The sequence below is a fragment of the Pezoporus occidentalis genome, unplaced genomic scaffold, assembly GCF_034315485.1.
Source record: "Pezoporus occidentalis ecotype Australia unplaced genomic scaffold, CSIRO_AGI_Poc_V1 ctg17, whole genome shotgun sequence".
In the NCBI taxonomy this organism is placed as follows: domain Eukaryota; kingdom Metazoa; phylum Chordata; class Aves; order Psittaciformes; family Psittacidae; genus Pezoporus; species Pezoporus occidentalis.
Genome location: NW_026913531.1, coordinates 5,741,037 through 5,759,246, shown reverse-complemented (window position 1 = coordinate 5,759,246; position 18,210 = coordinate 5,741,037). Strand labels below are relative to the sequence as shown.

The 18,210-nt window shown below is 39.5% G+C and overlaps 1 protein-coding gene across 5 annotated transcripts in view; it reads right to left on the bottom strand.

The window, feature by feature from the left end:
* SYT1 (synaptotagmin 1) overlaps positions 1-18,210 on the bottom strand; it is a 355,083-nt gene that overhangs the window by 86,265 nt on the left and 250,608 nt on the right. For all 5 annotated transcript variants that reach the window (XM_062613815.1, XM_062613814.1, XM_062613818.1 and 2 more), the window contains one exon: positions 9,707-9,891. In XM_062613815.1, the coding sequence (XP_062469799.1) occupies positions 9,707-9,891 (185 nt within the window). The remainder of the gene's footprint in view (positions 1-9,706; positions 9,892-18,210) is intronic.

Genomic DNA, 18,210 nt, shown 5'->3' with positions numbered 1-18,210 from the left:
AAGGCTTATACATAAGCAGGTCTAGGAATGTACAAAAAAAAAAGTGCTTATCCAATGCATGCACTACAAGGTGATACATCCAAATCTAATGAAATCAGCAAGTGGGAAAAGTTACTTTGTGCCAGGGACCTCAACGGCCACACAAGATATATGTTTTCTTGACCTGGAAGACAAAATGAACTTTTGAGCAATCTCTCATTTCATCTGTATTTGAATGAGTTCCGTAATTAGTTCTAGAACCAAGGACATAAATCTACTTACACCATCAGGATTTTCTTTTCTGTGCCATGTTTAGCTAATAATTTTTTACTCTCATCTACATCTCATCTGCTTTGTAGTGGTTTCTGCAACAAACAGTGCTAAATTACAATGATCTGGGATCCACAGCTGAATCTGCTGGTTGTTTCTTTACTTCCATAACATAATTAAGAATGGTTTCACAGTCCCATCTTTTCTTCTGGGTTGTTAAAGAAAACACTTTGTTTTCTTTCATTTTTTTTTTTTTGATGTTGCACCTTTTGCACTGCAAAAGGAAAGAAAACCCAAAACTGCTTGTAATTGCAGCTCTGCAAATTCTACACCTTGCAGTGGGTTTTCACATTTCCTGGGCTTCGTCCCCTTCTTATTTCCCTAGCTGCCAAAGCCTTCCTCCAGTGGTGCTGCCTCCATATACTAAGAACATCCCTTTCTTCCAGCTGTTTCTTCAAAAGCCCTGTACCTCGTCACTGGGTTTACCCCATTACTTTCCACCACAAACCACAGAAGAGGTTCTGGGGATTAAAACAGCTTTATGTACACTTTCATTCAATCCCTTCCAAAACTATGTGTAGAAATCGAGAGGGTTTGCAAAGTATTTAGCATAGCTGGTCTGCTGGTTGCACATGTGCAGAAGCTCGAGGAAAGTGAACTGAGACAAGACTCAGATAACAAAGCTGCTGGCAAAACAATTGTACTTCCTTGTCTCCTGTACAGACAGGCAGAGGCTGCAATCATGTCTGAGTCACCAGGAGGATGCAAAGACCCATGAAAGTGTATTCTGCGCTTTGATTCTGGTCACAGTTACCCTCATATCTCAACGTTAATGCCTAGTTCATGTCACAAGCTATTTAAGACTACAAGTGTCTTTCACTGTCATATGCAAAGAAATGCTTTCACTAACAGTGTTTTTAGGGTTCCTTCCACTCATGGGGTGGCCTATGTCCTCACTTTAAAGGAAACAAGTTACCAATTATCACGGAGAGACGTTAGGAAGGGAAACATTGATCGCAGTCTGCACAGTTATTTGCTTCACAGTGCATGCTGCCATCCCGAGTTCCATCTCTGCCTGCCCCATCAATCATTTCCTTTGTTCACATTGTGAAGGGGATATTTTTTTAACATGTGAATGATGCCCAATCCTCAGGCTTGTGCAATGCCTGCTGAGCTGAATGGAAGAAAACAATATGATTTTGCAGTAAGAATGTTCTGTGCCATGTCCAACAATGAATTTATCAGAAAGGCAATTTTTCCTCCACACCTAGGAATGGCTGCATTTCCACTAATGGCGGTGCACCTCTTATCAATTTCTTTCACATTCAGGAACACTGTAATCTTGACCTGGACAATTTTCATCCCAGGAGAAAACAAAAGCCTTTAAAAATTCCTGTCTGACTCTGTATCATCACGAAGCAGAAAAGCCTGTGATTGTAACACATTCTCTATCACAGCCCCTCAGAAGGAAAGGCAACATTTAATTCATTTGGCATCTGCTTTCTCTCCATGAATTAATTTAAAGCCCATGTTGCGCATGGGTTTCCAGTGGCTGAGCCAGGCTTTGGTCATCGTGAAATCTACTTTGCCATTACTGCTGTAGGAGTGTTGGCCTCACACACACCAGCAGTGGGCCACACTGATGCACAGGATGAGCATGACCCTGCTGTGTTGAGCATGTGAGGCATTGACATTACTTCACTGCTTGTTATCCAGGTTTTAAATGGTCTGTTGTGTTATTCAAATGGCTTTCTTTCTTTAGGAGCTCTATGACACGAGGTCATCACACTCAGCTTAAGAGCTCGCTGAATTGTTTGAATACTAAAATACCAACTTATTCTGGCACAACAGAAGACATACAGCAAATGCTGGAGGTATTCAGGATAAAATAGGAATACATACATTGAAGTTGGAGCTGTTAAGCCCCCAAATCAACCTGTTTTTCTTGTAGCCAGTATTTATTTCCTGGGAAAAGATGTAACTGATCTCAGCTGGGGGCCTATTTTGGAAGTTCAGCATGTGGGTCAGGGCTCTGCTTTGAATGCAGCGCCCATGTACATGAACTAAAAGAAGTAAGCACTCTTGCAAGTTTGCTAGTGTGTTCTGCCCCCACTTCCCATATGGCAGTGCTTGGTTGTGCTAAGCAGCAGGCTGTGAGTAGGATGCAGTTTTAGGCTGCTTGGCCAGTGCATGCTGCTCAATCAATTGTTCTTCAGCCTCCACAAGTGAATGGCAGCAGGCCAGGTGGAAGCATACTTGGGGACAGAGCTGGCTCCTCAACATGGGAGGACCACTCCAAGTGCTACATTTATTTCTGTTTGAAAAAATTGTCATGCAATATAATTGCTACATAGACTACATCTACTTAACAGTAAAAAAATTAATCTAAATATAGCCAGACATGATTTACTGGGTGCCACATTAATCTATGGAGAAAAAAATTGGCAAAGACCTGTTTCTTTTGACTTAGTTGCTTAAAAAGAGAGAAGATCATCCTCTGCCCATCCTCTAAATAGAAATTTACCAACTATCTGATATTCTCATGCTTGAAGGTTATTTTACTATTCATATTTATTGCTCATCATTTTGTAAACAATAAACGCCTTTGCTTAAAAAGTAAACAATTAAGTATTTCCAGTGGGGCTTGAAGTTTATACCTCATTGATATGAACTGCTGTTCCTGGTGTATGTTATTCATACCCACTAACTTCAAGCACTTACTATAGGAGTTTAGCTCTCCATATAATCAATGGTTACAGGTAAATGTCTCTAGAGCTTGATTTAAATCACTTAATTTAAGGAATAATTGCATACTTCCTAGACACCACTCATTAGGAACCTGTAGACTCTGGTCTTGAATAAAGAACTCAGGATTTAGTTTGTTAATCAAAATAACACAAGAAAGAACATAAGGACATGGATCTGTTGGACTAGGTCCTAAGGATGGCCACAAAGATGATCAGAGCATTGGAGTACCTCTCCTATGGAGACAGTCTGAGAGAGCTGGGGTTGTTCAGCCTGGAGAATGGAAGGCTCCAGGGAGACACAGTAGCAGCCTTTCAGTACCTAAAGGGGGCTACAGGAAATCTGGAGAGGGGCTTTTGACAAGGGCATGAAGTGACAGGACAAAGGGGAATGGCTGTAAAGAGTGAAAACTGAAAGACGGTAGATTTAGATTAGCTATTAGGAAGAAGTTTTCCCCTGTGAGGGTGGTGAGGCACTGGTACAGGCTGCCCAGAGAAGCTGTGGCTGCCCCATCCCTGGAAGCGCTCAAGGCCAGGTAGGACTGGGCTTGGAGCAACCTGGTCTAGTGGAAGGTGTCCCTGCCCATGGCAGAGTGGTTGGAACTGGATGAGCTTTAGGTTTCCTTCCAATCCAAACCATTCTATTATTCTATGACAAACATCCTTGACAGTGGAAGCTTCCAGTGGCAAGACCTTCAGTACAGAAAACAAGACATGTAAGAAAATGAGTAGATCTGTATCTTCATACATCCTAATGGTACAATACATTACAATAAGAGTAATAAATAAACTTGACAGGAAAAGTGTTTCTTAAATGCAGGAGAAAAACTCAGGAAGCACGTGAAGCAAGCTCCTATGTCTTCTTGGGAGTGACTGAGAGGAAGAGATAGAAATGCAAGTAAGCCTCACCTTATGGCTCACAGCTGTTGCTTCCATATTTTCAGGGTTCTGAAGTCTAACATAAATCTAAGCAACAAAAGAGTTTTGTGGAAAACCCTGCAGAACAGAAACACTCATCTGTAACATTGTATCCTCATGAACATCTTATTTTCACATTTTTCAGGAAGTTTTATGCACCCTGCACAGCTGTCTTCTGAGGCAGATGAAAAAGTAGGATGATTGGTCAAGCCTGAGGTTGAATTCATGTACCGATGGGACTCAATTCATTGGACTGTCATATGGACAGCCAATCCATTTTGACTGCCATAGTATAAGAAAGACATGCCCCCAATTTTTCTGACTAATTTTCTACACTACAATGGCTCTGCAGCACATGGTGTCTTTCTGAGTGTGAATTAGGATCTCACCGCATCGTGGATAAGCCATGGTGAGCATTAATGCCACCATGGGCTGAAGATGCAAACAAACAGGAGTTGGCATGCTAAGACCAAGACAGGTGGCACTGTGGAATAAATACACTCACTATTCTCTACACATTCAACTGGGAAAAAAGCGAGCACATGAGCAAACATTGCATAAAAAAGACCACTGCCAGCAACAGAGCTCCTGTCCCTCAAAAAGATCCTCTTGGATTATTTCTGGCGATAAAGGCTTGGGTTCTATAAGTGAAATCCAGGCTCTCTGAATGTCAATGTGGATTTTTCTGACCTCATTTTGGCTATTGTCTTCATTATGCCAGGTCAACACATACTACTTTGAAATATTTCAGGGCACATGACATTAAAAAAAATTGTTTCTTCACTATTTTATCTCTATGAGGGCAAGAGTGTTCACTGTTCAATAGCTAAAATCATAACGTGAAATAGTCTAAGAAAACCCTTATATGCTGAAGTTTGGTTGGGTGCAATTGCAGCTGTCGATATCATGTTACTTTATAGCACCTGTCCTGGGTGTCAGCTATTAACAGATGAACGTTAATCAGAATATTTTGATGAAGTTAGCACATAACCCTGATGTAAAAGGAAAGCCTATATAAAGGAAAACCAAACATTCAGAGAAGTCAGGTGGCTGACTGAAGTTAGTAGCAGAACCAGGAATATACTCCTCATTCCAGAGTGTAGTACATATACCTGATCCCAGATTTCCTATTTCATCTACCAGACATGTTCATTGTAAGTCAAAAATCTTCACTAGTGTGTTAGAATGACGCAATGAGAAAGGACTGAGCTAAAAAATCTCCTTCTCCACAGATGCTTTGTTACCTAATAAAAAGTTCAGATCACCATAACAATTATTTTCCAAAGCAATAGGGCTAAATTTTAGTAAGTTTTCAACGCCACTGTTCATGACTGAAATAATCACGTCTATTCCTTTCCTTTCCTTAGCCCACAGGCTGACCTTAAGCAAGAATTTTGCTTTACCGATGCTTGAAATTCAGACCCAATAAATCAGCAGTTATTATAGCGTCTCTGGAGCTGGGTGTTTGGGGACTTTTTTATTTTCAAAGAAAAAAACAGTGGGAGCCCAACAGAGGCATAATCAGAGACTGGCAAGTTATAAAGATGAAAACTGTGATGGGAAGATCTCATAAAAACTAGTTGTCATTCAGTTGCACCAACTGAAATCTGGAGTAAGACCACTTAAAGGAGTTTGGTGTGGAGCACTAAGAACTTAAAGCATGGGCACTGTACTGAGATGATGCAAAAGCCCACAGCAAGTTTCATGAGGTACCAATCATTTTAGCAAAACTCAGAAACAATTAAAAATACACACTGTTTTCCTCTACTTTTGATATGGTGACATTTACACAAAAGGGAAATAAAATGAGCAAGTTATTTTTATGTGCCTATCAATTTTAAACTTGAGCTTTCTAGTACAGTTTAATACTTTAACTACAGAAAGAATGACAACCTGTTTTCTTCTGCCTTCCTCTAGCCTCCCCCAAATTCATACCCAACCAAAAAAAAAACCCAAATCAATTTAGTTCAGCCTCTTGATGTGTGTATCAAAGCTACTACATATGAATCTCAACTAAGGAGCCAGAGCTGTCAGAAGACTATATGTATCAGAGCTTTAGACTAGTTGTGTCCAAATAGCAAAATAAACCTACCGCAAGTGACAATCCAGAACAGTCATGAGACACAACATAGACAAGGAGGACATAGAAGGAAGAAATAAAAATTAAAACATCCACACACAAACATTAGTAAAAACCATGGAGAAATGACCTTTTTACAGTAATTCATTAATTAACAATTTGACTCCCCTAGAAGGAATCTAATCCTCCCAGTGGCCCTTGGGAGTTGTATACTCTACCTGAAAAAGTAAGCATTGCCTACAATAGAAATGGGTTTCAAGACTGAAAACCTAATCTTATTTTCAGCTCATCTCCCACTTTGCGTCAACTGCATTTGCTCATCATCTGTATTATTTCATAAACAGTTTCTCATTTGAAGTTGTATTCACGAAAGTGGACATGTTCAAACACAAATATTCTAATGGAGAACAAAATTTTATTCCACTTTCTGTAAAATCCAGTTATCATATATGACTGTTGAACCGAGTCTCTCTGTCAAAAGGATCTTTAACTGTATGAAGTTATATGGGTCTATAATGATTTGGCATGGATGTCCATGTCAGCATTAACACATGTAGGTCAGAAATTCTCTTTAACAAACGAAACCAGACTAAGATGGAAATTACATTTCCAGAAGCTGGTCCTTTCAACTTACCAAATGGTATTCCTTTTCAAGTTTTGTGTGCCTTGCAAGATGCCTAGTGCCTATCACCTATTATACACTCTCAGAGGAAGGTAGAAGATAATTAGCACTTGCAGGTTCAGGCCAAACAATGACTGAACTAACTGTTTTTGGGTTTTGATAATATTTTAGATCTTTGCTACGTTATGTTGCCCTTTATAATGGCATTAGATAGACATTTTGATCTTCCATTACATTTTTTTTTATAACTAAAATTTACCCCTTTAAAGAGCAAAAGGTATTCTTGTTATTCCCCTTTCTATTTTATGCCAGAACCTCTAAAGTGGTTCAATTCACTTAAGTGAAATATTCTACATTTATCATTGCATTGAGTTCAGCGAGGTATATTAAAATTTGCGCTGATAATTCAACTGTTAGAATAAGCAGTCATACAGGAAAAAAAAAAGGTAGAATTTCACAAATTAGTAATGGAGTTGGTAAAAGTTACTGAACACCAAGGACTTTAAATCTGTAGGCTATCAGACTCCTATGTATGAATTTAAGGGGCCAATTTAAGTAGCCTGGTTTTGAAATCCCAGACAGTGAAGAGGAAGCTTGGAGGTAGAGTTGGTGATCCACTTATTAAAGGTCTGACATTTACGTCAACTGAGAATCTACCCTCCTTAGGTTTAACTGTGTAAAACAAAACATATTAGCTAAATCCAAACTATCTGGGCAAAAGTATGTTTAAAAACCTATACAGAATATTTTGAATGGAATTATTTTAAAATGTCTATGTGTGCAATATTTCAAAGATGGAGCTTCTTGTAGGCAAGAGACACATGATTCATATTTTTATCAAATTTTCCCATGAAAAAGGTAGAAATTAAACTCAATATTAATTACATAATGTAATTCTGCATTTTAAATACTTATTTTCCAAGAATATTTCCCACGGTCATTTATCCATGTCCTAATGAATATAATTAAAAACACTTAATAATATATTGTAAATACAACAACAGCCTTCATGATATGGAACAAATTCCACATAAATATCAATCATTACATTGCACATTATTTGCTCTGTATCAAAGTATTAGGTTTGTTATCATTGGTAGGACATAAAAAAATAATCTTTCCATGAACATAATCAAACAGTTCTTCCAAATTATTCTTGGTTCAGTGGGAGGAGTTGGCTAAGAGTAGCCCAGGGTAACCTAACAAACGATGATCTGATTTTCCATGCATTGCTGAAGGGGAAATAGCTGTAAGCATGCCACGTGTACTTATGGTCTGAGAAACAAAACCGACGGCGTCAGATCAATCCTCACGCTTTCCTTCATCACTCACATGACAGTATGTACAGTGGTCTCTATAAAATGCTGATATATACCTTAAAAGTAATGAATTTTGCCAAAGTTTACCTTATTGGTGTAGTGTATAGACTAGAAAAGTTAACAATTGTCTAATGAATTGACATTTTAGTAGTGGCTACTGCAATTCAGTAGCATGAACAGGAACAAAACAACTCCATCTTCAGTTATTTTCTTTCCACACTCTCTACTGAGCAAGAACAACAAAACCTTGCCTCTTATCTGATAATGGAAACTGGAAATAGCTCTCATGGCTCTGTACCTGTGAAGCCTATCCATTAATTTCCACCTCTTATCTGAGCTCCTTTCACACTCCGCTCATATGGCCCAGCTGCAGCTAGTCATCAGACTTTTAAGGCTTCCTCATCCACTCCCCTGATTTTGCTCTTCCCCTATCACATCTTATGTGCCTGAAGAAGCATGCTAACCTGTTCCAGGCTTATGAACCGGACTGGTGGCTGCTCCATCACTGTACAGTGGCATCTCACCACTTGCTCTGGACTGCTCCATGGGCCTCTTAACTCTTGTGCTCTAGGTTTCTCAAATCTTGATCACCTGGCCTTACTCCTTGGGCTCCCAGCTTTGGATTGTACTTCTCATCAACCTGCCTTCAGCCCAGCTTTCTTCTACACTAGATCCCAACTTGTGGAAGGAACTACTTATTCCTGATCATGCTTTTGTCCTTTCTCTGTGGCTGGATAAGCAATCCTGGACTGCTCTGGCTCAACCACATCTTGGGAGCACAGACTTGACCATGCAATATCTTTACAGTTACTGGTTCCTGCTGAAGAGGTTTTGCAAAGTAATCAAAATTTCTTCAGCACTTTCGGTTTGAAAAACATAGCCCTTTCTCTTCTTAAGAAATCTGCCAATGCAGTGAGGACACATAGATACCACATCTATTTCACTATATTCCTGCTTATTCCCAACAGTTTGTTCCAGGAAGAGCAATACTAAAACCTGGTTAAAAAAGCTTTATTTTCCTTCAGGAACATATTAGTCAAGTCTATGGCCCTGAAAAATCAGGTCCTGCAACCTTCATTCTCTTGAATGAAGCAGATCTGAAGGACAAGGTTTTGTGCCTTTATGAAAATGATGCTGCTCAAAGGGCATTATGATAATCCTTTCCTCCAAGTTACTCAGTTGACCTACAGCTACCACTATCTTTAATCTCCTCCTCTCTAGTACAAAATGAATTCTCCCAACATTGTTGTGTTGAATGCTCCTATGCTCTTCCTTTTTGGTTGTTTTCCCTTGTTCTTACACTTCTCATTTTTTCTTCTATAGTGTTGTTTCATTCTCTGAAGAACTTCTGCTTTTGTGTAAAGAGAGATTTAGAGTTCAGAGCTATTTTTGTTTACCTTGTAAGCTCAGAAATACTGCTAGAAAGATATATCACCATTGTACTAGGCCCTGGTCAAGTTCTTGAAAAAGGACAGTGAAAACTGTTATTTTGGGGACAACTAAGATACTCTCAATAAATTTTCCCCTTCCAGATGAGTCATTATATGCCTGCTCATTTTTTTTTTTTAGCAGAGCAGGAAACTGGCTGACTGTTTTATCAGTGACACCACAGCCAGATTCATCTTTTGTGATACCATGAGATTGAGAAGATGCTGCCAATCAGCCCTCTCTTCACAGAGGCACTACTGAGGCAACATGAAGAACTTTTTCTAGACACATCAAACAAACCTTTAAATGTAACTCAAAGAGTTCAAGAAAAGCAGAGGTACTTTACCTGGTCTTTCATGGTTTTCCCTAAATCTTTAACATCTTTCATGTTAATAGCATTTTTTCCTCCCTTCTCCTTTCCCTTCTTCTTGTTCTTCTTTTTGAACAAGCATTTCTTACAGAGACAAAAGCAGCAGGTAAGGATTAATAGGACTGCAACTATGGCTATGGCTATTAAGGCCCAAGGTGGCACTGGAAGAGAAAGAGAAACACACACAAAAAGAAGGTGGTAAACTGTTAGTAGGGTTAGATTTAGAAACAAGCACATTTCTCTCACAGTTAGGCCTTTTTCAATGAGAGTGCCTTGCAGAAATACCTTTCTAAAATATTCTGTCACCATTCTCCCACCTGAGCATTTGCATACACAATGCCCATTTAACACATCTATCTATTTAACATGCCTGGTGACACATATCAAATTCACTTGCAGCTATTTTGATTAATCAACCATCTGAAAACAATTTTGGACACTGCAAATCTGTAAAATACTCAGCACATTTAGGCAATTACTTGCTTCTTTCTTTAACCAACCTGCCACCCTACCTGCCATTGTGGCTGAACTGGGTGGAACTGACTTGAAATTTCCCTTTTCTAGAATGGCATCTGATCCAAGCAGTCAGTTTTAATGACCAACACTTCTCTGCCCACTGATGTACCTGAGAGACTTGCAGACTCCTCACAATAGATGCAGGTCAAAGTCACCAGCAAAGACTGACCAAGGACAAAGGACTGTCCAATCCAAGGGCAATTCGTCATCATGCCCTAACACTAGCAAAGTTTCAGTACAATAGCTATAGCCTCAGCTATACTTTCCTGTAAAGAAAAGCATGCATTCCATTTATCCAGTCCAGGATGCTGGGCATGGCTGAAGCATGAATAAGTAACAGGGAACACTTGCTATGATAAAATGGTCTTGTTAAAGATCAGAAGTTTTGGAAGCAAAAGGAATTACAACAGTTACACACAAGTACTCCATAAGGGAATTATCTTCATACAAACCAGCTTTAATGACCACTGATCCCCACATTTAGCCAGAACACCTGACAAACCTTCAGACCTTGTAAACATTTTCTAAAAATCTCCAGATGCACTCATCTATCAGGTCTGCAAGATGCTCTCATTGCATTACCTGAAAGTCTCTAATGTGATACAGAGAGAAACCAAAGAGTGAATCAAATTTGACATGTTGACATCAGTGAATCACAGAAGGGAATAAACAGAGAAAATTAATTGCAAAAAGGAGATAAGCTGAGTGTGAAGCACGGTCACAGGAACTTCCACTACAAAATACCAGTTCAGGAAAAGTACCTACACCTTCCTTACTCTAGAATTAACGACCATTTTTTCTATCTTTTATTGAAATGTCCTTGGTGACAGATACAAAAATAATGCAGGAGAATATTTAAACAATATTTTTTGTAATACTTTTGTTCTTCCAAATGTTCATTAAGTGCAGCTGCTGTAAAAGGGAAGCTGTACCATATGTAGAACAAGTGAGAACTGATTACTAAACAAATGAATGTTAAAAGATAAACAGAGAACAGGTTAACAGCTGTTTATGGGATGCATTTTATGGAGTCACCAGCAGCAACTCTGAAGTTAAAGTTGCATTAGATCTTCACTTATCACAACTTAAAATCTCTATTTCACGCATTAATGATTTCATTGTGTCTTCAAAGCTGACGTGATAACACTTTGTAGCACAACTGACTCTCCTACAAGTAACACTATACTTCATATCTGAACAGGAGTTATGTTGATAAGAAATGAATGCTGTTGCCCAAATTTATCAGCTGTTCGGTTTGCTGCCTTGTCAGCAGCACTTGAAACATGATGCCAGCAAATAGAGTGAGCAACAAGAATATGAAAAGGGGCTCTGCCAGCAGGATGGCACCGTGGGAGGAAAGAGAGGAGGGGCACACCAAATGCAGGTAAATTCAGAGAAACAAGGAATTGAGGAGACAGGGAATGTGGGCGTTTAATAGGATATATACATATGCATCCTATGGATGAAAAGCTTGTGTAGGCAGTGAAGTTAGGTGCCTTTTTGCTGAAACTGTGGTGAGAAGCGGTATTCTGGCACTGCTGCCTTGGTTCTCTGGAGCATGAACAATGTAGGGTGCCTTGGGGAGCATTTGAAACACTTGCAGATACCTCAGCTTCTTCTTTATAATGCATTGTCTACTCTCATCTGTTTGTAATTTAATTTCAACCAATAGCTCTTGTGATGCAATTAAGTGATTATCAAATTAATATCTGAGACACCAAGAATTATGCAGAATTCCTTATTTATCTCTTCAGAACAAATACACTTCCCTTTTTATTAAACAAAGCATAAGCAATTTAGGAAAAAAATGGGGTAACCCAAAATCTGGACATTTCCAAGTCAAATTAAACACATAAGTCTGAAAAAGAAAAAAAGGATGGATTTTTTTTTCCCAATAAAAGCACACTGTTTCTATCAAGAAGATGGCTCAACAAACACTGCCTTTGACAGATTGCCCAATCAGTGGATGCAATTGTTAGACTGAAGACAAGTGAAACATACAGTTATCACTGGCTTTGAAGCAGTGTTTGTTTGCTTTCAAAAACATTACTTACGTAATTTGAAATGTTATTAATTTTACATAATAAGACGGGATTTTCCAAAACTACCAAAGACTTGGAGAGTTTTCATATCTGTGCTTCCCATTTCATGCTGCTGCCAGAGGAGCTTGAATTCTAGAAACAGGTAAGTTTTTAAAACTTGTTTTCTGTAAAGTCATCTCAAGATGGGCAGGCCAGAATGAAATGACTGAAGTCACTAGTCACTTCAGAAGAATCACATCTACAGCCTTTAATCAACTGTGAGTATCTATAAAACTTTACCACCAGTATATGCACTTTCTTGGTTCTGCACAGTGGCTCACTTTGGAGATGGGTATTATCATAGACTCATAGAATGGCTAGGGCTGGAAAGGACCTTAAAATCATGCAGTTCCAAACCCCCTGACATGGGCAGGGACACCCCACACCAAACCATCCCACCCAAGGTTCCGTCCAACCTGGTCTTGAACACTGCCAGGGACGGGTATTAGTTAATTCCAGTTGGACTCTATCCACACTTCTGCAAGACTTTCAGAGAATTTCATTTTTCCAGTGTTTAAGTGCATAACAAAGGGAATCTACAGTTTGAAGACTACCTCCATCTATATTAAAACAGTTTGATTAGGTTCAGTAGCTCAGTTTGAAACCTCAGGATGTCTTTGAACCACGAACCACTGAACGAAAGACCTCTGTGGCAAATGAAGCAGCGTAGGTGATCCTCACAGCAGATCCTGACCAACTGACCAAGGTGACAGAGAGCCAGAAGTTTCTTGCACAACTTGTCTTACCCAGTGCTTGCACAAGGGGGTGCTTTGAAACAAGCAATACTCACCTATGTGATCAAGGAAAAGCTATTGGTTTAAGGATAATTAATATGTGTGTAAATTTTCTGGTATTTCAGTGCTAATTTCTTTGTTCTGCTGCTGTGGGCAAATACAGAATACTTATTTTGAAGAAGCTGTCATGAATTGCTATGTGATTCAGTGATTCTACAAGGCTCTTAAAGAAAAATCTATACGAGGGGATCTGCTGAGTAAGAATAGTTAATAAATAAGGTCTTGAATTAGTCTTATTGATCTAATCCAAACAGGGTATGCTCTAGCACTTACTGAGAAATGCAGGAATGAAGCCTGTCTGTAAAAGGAGGATATACAGAAAATTAAACATATGGCTTACTTCTAACCAATAGGAGGGTCCTGAAAAAAACAAGCTCTAGGATTGTGTTGATAATCAAACCATTTTGGGTACCCATTTTGCATCCTTCACTCATGCTAAACATCAGTCAGATATGGCTGCAGCTAAGGAGTTGTGAGCCCTCTCATCCCTCTCTGTTGCTTCCTTCTACTACATGCCAGGGCCATGTGCATACTGCAGGTCATTTGATGCATTTGTAGCATCACAAATACAGCAGCTGCAGTGCACTTACATTATAAGTTCATGCTTAGGAGTGCATTTATGAGGTATATCTACAGACCATATCTGTATACCATGCTTGGACTCATGTTACGCAGTGACCTGGGAGGGCACAATGGACTGAATGGGAATACACGCTCCCAGAGCTCACCTAACAGTACTGCAACTACAAAAGGTGATTGGCCCACGGGAGCAAACCTAAACCAGAGCATTACCCCCACAAAGTTTGCAGTGTGGAGCTGGGTCTTCAGGACCAACTGCTTCACTCCACTGACTTGCTTCTACTGCACTGCACTAAATATAGCTTGTGTCTCAATCTGTCAGTAAGTATTGTTCCACTGAATATGCTAGATTCAAAGGAAAGGATGTATTACTGAGTTTTTCAATGTAAGAGCTACAACTGATGACTTTATATAAAGATATCCTTACTTGGCCTTACACAAAATGCTTGGAGTAGCATAGGTCTTGGGTCTAAAACTGACATTTCCGTTAGATGACCTAAAATTATCAAGTGCCTTAGAGGACATTTGACTCCAGAGGAAAGACAGTAAGAGGGAAGTCACAAAACGTGTAACAGCATCAAAGTGCTACAGTCTGTAAAAGAGAATAAAATCCTTTACACTAATAATTTTTTCCCTTTCTGTGCAATGTAGGAGGAAACTTTATTAACTTAGAACCCAAAGAGAAGGAAAGTCAGGGAAGAACTGAAAAGACGGGCTGAATTAAAAAGTGAAAGCTTCCATACCAAAAATGCTGTCCACTGGCAACTCCCAATGAAACAATTAAGCAGCCCCATTTAAACTGTGATAGCAAAGGACTATCAGTCAATGGCAGCTTCCATACTATTCTGCAAAGAAGCCCCACAGCATGTCAGAATTGATAAATATTAATAATCTATGTTTCGGAGGGGGCATGATGTGTAACAGGAAGAGGCAATTGACAAATAATTGTGTGTGAAGGGCACTGCATTAATCTGAAGTTCTGGAAGCCTGAATATGAGAGCACTAGCATTTTTATTTACTAATCATATTTTTATCATAGCTTTTGCACTTACAGCTTCTTATCAGGAAGCAAACCCCATATATAGCCATGTTCAGACTTTTTGTATTAGAAACTCCCCAGGGGCCACATTCTGGGAATCAATTTGACTTTCATTAGAAGTTACTTAAAGAAAAAGAAAATGTACTGAGACCAGGTAATATATACCATTATTCCCAGCAGAAGGAATACAAAGGTGATCAATACAAAGAAAAGGAAATACTGATACATGGTAAAATTGCCTGTAAAAGAGGAAGATAAAACCAGCAAATACATACTTACAAACAGTGATTATTTAAATAGTAGCCTCCAGGCATTTAATGCTTCCACCCCAAACACTGTTAGGAATGATCTCTTGATTTAATAATATGTTTGCAAAATACTATTTTCACTTTCTTACATTCGCCACAGATCTTTTTAATGTGGTTCAAGTTAATGATGCGACCTTAGACCCATCACTAGAAGGAACCATTACGAAGTATTTTAATGAATGTTCTTCATGCTGACATTTCCCTCCCACCTCTATATTCTGAGCATGTGCAGTTGCATAAGACTATTTCTATGAATAGTCTATGGAAGTTACTGAAGCTTTAACTGAGCTGAGGTGTGTGTTCTGACAGTGAAAGTTCCCCACATGCAAAACAGTCTGTGAAAGTGCACTGATCAGATGGCTTCACTCACTGAATATATTCCTGCCTATAGCTTCTTTGCTAGACATTATCATGCAAAATTATGCGAACTTTGTATGGTTGAACATTCCAGCTTTTGCAAATAAACTGACATTGAATTTAGCAGTAATGCTAGATATGGCTACAAATATAGCTGAGGTGTTTGGGCTGCTTGAGAATCTGATGTGCCTACTGTGTGCATGTAAAGCTGGAAGTTAAAATGCATAAAATGACTAAAATATTTACCTGAAGGCAAACCCACACCTCCTATTTGAATTTGCAGGTTGTTTATGTTTATTGTTGTATTAATTCACATTTCAGGGCATGTGATAGGTGCTCTGTCATGGTAAAACACATCTACCCAACAGCGTATCTTTTTTCTGCAGAACAGAACTATTTCTGACTCCCTTGCTGTATCTCTCTCCTTCTTTCCAACATATTTTGCTCACTCCCTCCCTTTCCCAGCTCTTCACTGCTCAGTCTCATCAGCTCCTCTGCCCCTTGTCTCTACAGACACATGGGGGAGAAAGCAAGGCAGGGATGTTTCCAGGTGAGGTGGGATGGTGGGGCAGCCAAAGTGAGGAAGTGAAGCTGCTGAGGTGTCTCCTTGAAGGAAGGAGATTGCAAAGGCCTTCAAGCTCAAATGTTTGGTTTCATCTGTATAAATACTAAAATGAAATTATCTATCTCTTCTTTTAACCTGTCCATTCCCCCTGAATCAAAATGAAATAGAATATGAGCAAAAGAGAGTTAACACAGATCTCCCCCCTGCTGGCTGTGTCAGGCCCCAGGTCATGGCTGCTCTCCGGCTCATTTTCAGCACAAACACCACTGCACAGCCTCCTTGGTGGCCACATGGCTCCTCGGAAAGGTCCCTCCTGTACCCTCTGGCATCTGGCTGCTTTTCCCAGCGGTGCCACACTTTTGTGGGGCTGATGGCTCTCCTCTCACCCTCTCATAGCCCCCATCTGTCCTGCCTGCTCCTGCCTCCCCCTTCCTCCAGCAAATATACAGCCGTTTTCTCCCCCACTTGGCATGCAATATTTTCATCAGGGACTGTAGTGATAGAAAAAGGGGTAACAGGTTCAAACTTAAACAGTGGAAGTTCAGGTTAGATATAAAGAGTAAGTTCTTTACTCTTCAGGTGGTGAGACACTAAATGTGTTGCCCAGGGAAGTTGTGAATGCTCCACCTCTGGCGGTGTTCAAGGCCAGGTCAGACAGAGCCTCGGGTGAGGTGGTTGTGTGAGGTGGCCCTGTCCATGGCAGAGGGGTTGGAACTTCGTGATCTTAAGGTCCTTTCCAACCCTGTTCTATGATTCTATGCTCCTATACAATGGCTCAGAGAAGGAACCATGAGCTCAGCTCCCTGCTGCACAGCGTGTCCCTTGTAAAGGACAGCAGCACTGGAAAGTGTGACAAATAGAGCAGCCTCCCCTTTCCGGCAAAGCCTCTCAGTCACTTTCTACAGAAAACAGGGCAGGGAAAGGAAAGACTTTGATGAAAGATGCTTTCAAATCAAGTAGATAATATTTTTAGACTGATGTTTCCTATCGGTTCATGTATCTGCTGCCATAAAGCTTTGAAAACTAAATGAATTCAGGCTCTAAATAATTGCCAGAGAAAACACTGGGCACACTGAGCAGCTGGGGAAGATGAAGAAAGCTGGAGCCTCCAACCAGACCTGGAAGCCGGACAGGTTTGCTGAAGGCTTTCCAAATACTCTATGTACCAACACCAGCTGAGGCCAAGTACTTCCCTGAGAAGGGACAAAACAATCCATGGAGTTAATACTCAATTCTGACAAATAAATCTGTAGAGACTTGAGATGTCTGCTTTTGTCTTGTATTTTTTGTCTTTTGTATTTTGTCTTTGTATGTTTTGTCACACTTCACTTTTCCTGTGACACATAGAGCATGTTGCATTTCAAACTTGGATTGATAGTCTGAAGGAAAAAAAATGAAACAAACCAGTAAAAAAGTCATGCACCCCCTCTGACTTGGAACTAGGATTTTCAAAGGGACAAAATACTCCAGTTTTACCAATCCCAGGACTCAGAAATAAAGAGAATAAGACACAAGAGTAATGGAATTGATGAGAAAAAATCAATTATGCCTATATATATTTGATTTTCTTAGCTGATCTCATTCACTATACCCAATGAACCCTGGTTTTACCTTCCTTCTCAGTTTTTGAACACTTGGAAATGTTATTTGTGTCATATTTTCAAGGTCTGCCCTGCAAAGGTGGTTGTATTTCAATTTTCAAAACAGTAAACACATTTCTTACATACCAGAATCAGACATACATAGTATATGTTGAATGTTTCAAGTTCCAGAACTAGGTAAAACCTCTGCTGCCAAGTAAGAAAAAGCTTATTTGGCATATTTTAAAATAAAATATTATGCAGGGGTAAAGTTCTTTTTAAAAAGGAACCGATTCGTGATTTCTGACAAGATGAACCCACAGAAACTGTATCTGTCTTTAAGCCAAAAGTCTGTTAACATATACAAACTTAACACAGGATGCTGTTACACAATGGTTTACGGTTTAAAGGCTTGTTAAAATAATTAACAACCATTGGAGTAATATACCAAGTTCCCATTGAAAGTAATAACCAGTTTTATTCCTTACTGAGATTTAGTATTTATTTAGGTCTCAAATAAAAATGGCTCATGTATAGCACACTTCATCAGTAGATCACAAAGTGTCTTACAAAGGAGGTAGGTAATCATACCTGAACTGCAGAGATGCAGGCATTAATATATACAGAACAAAATGACTTTGGTTAGCATCATATAGCAGAC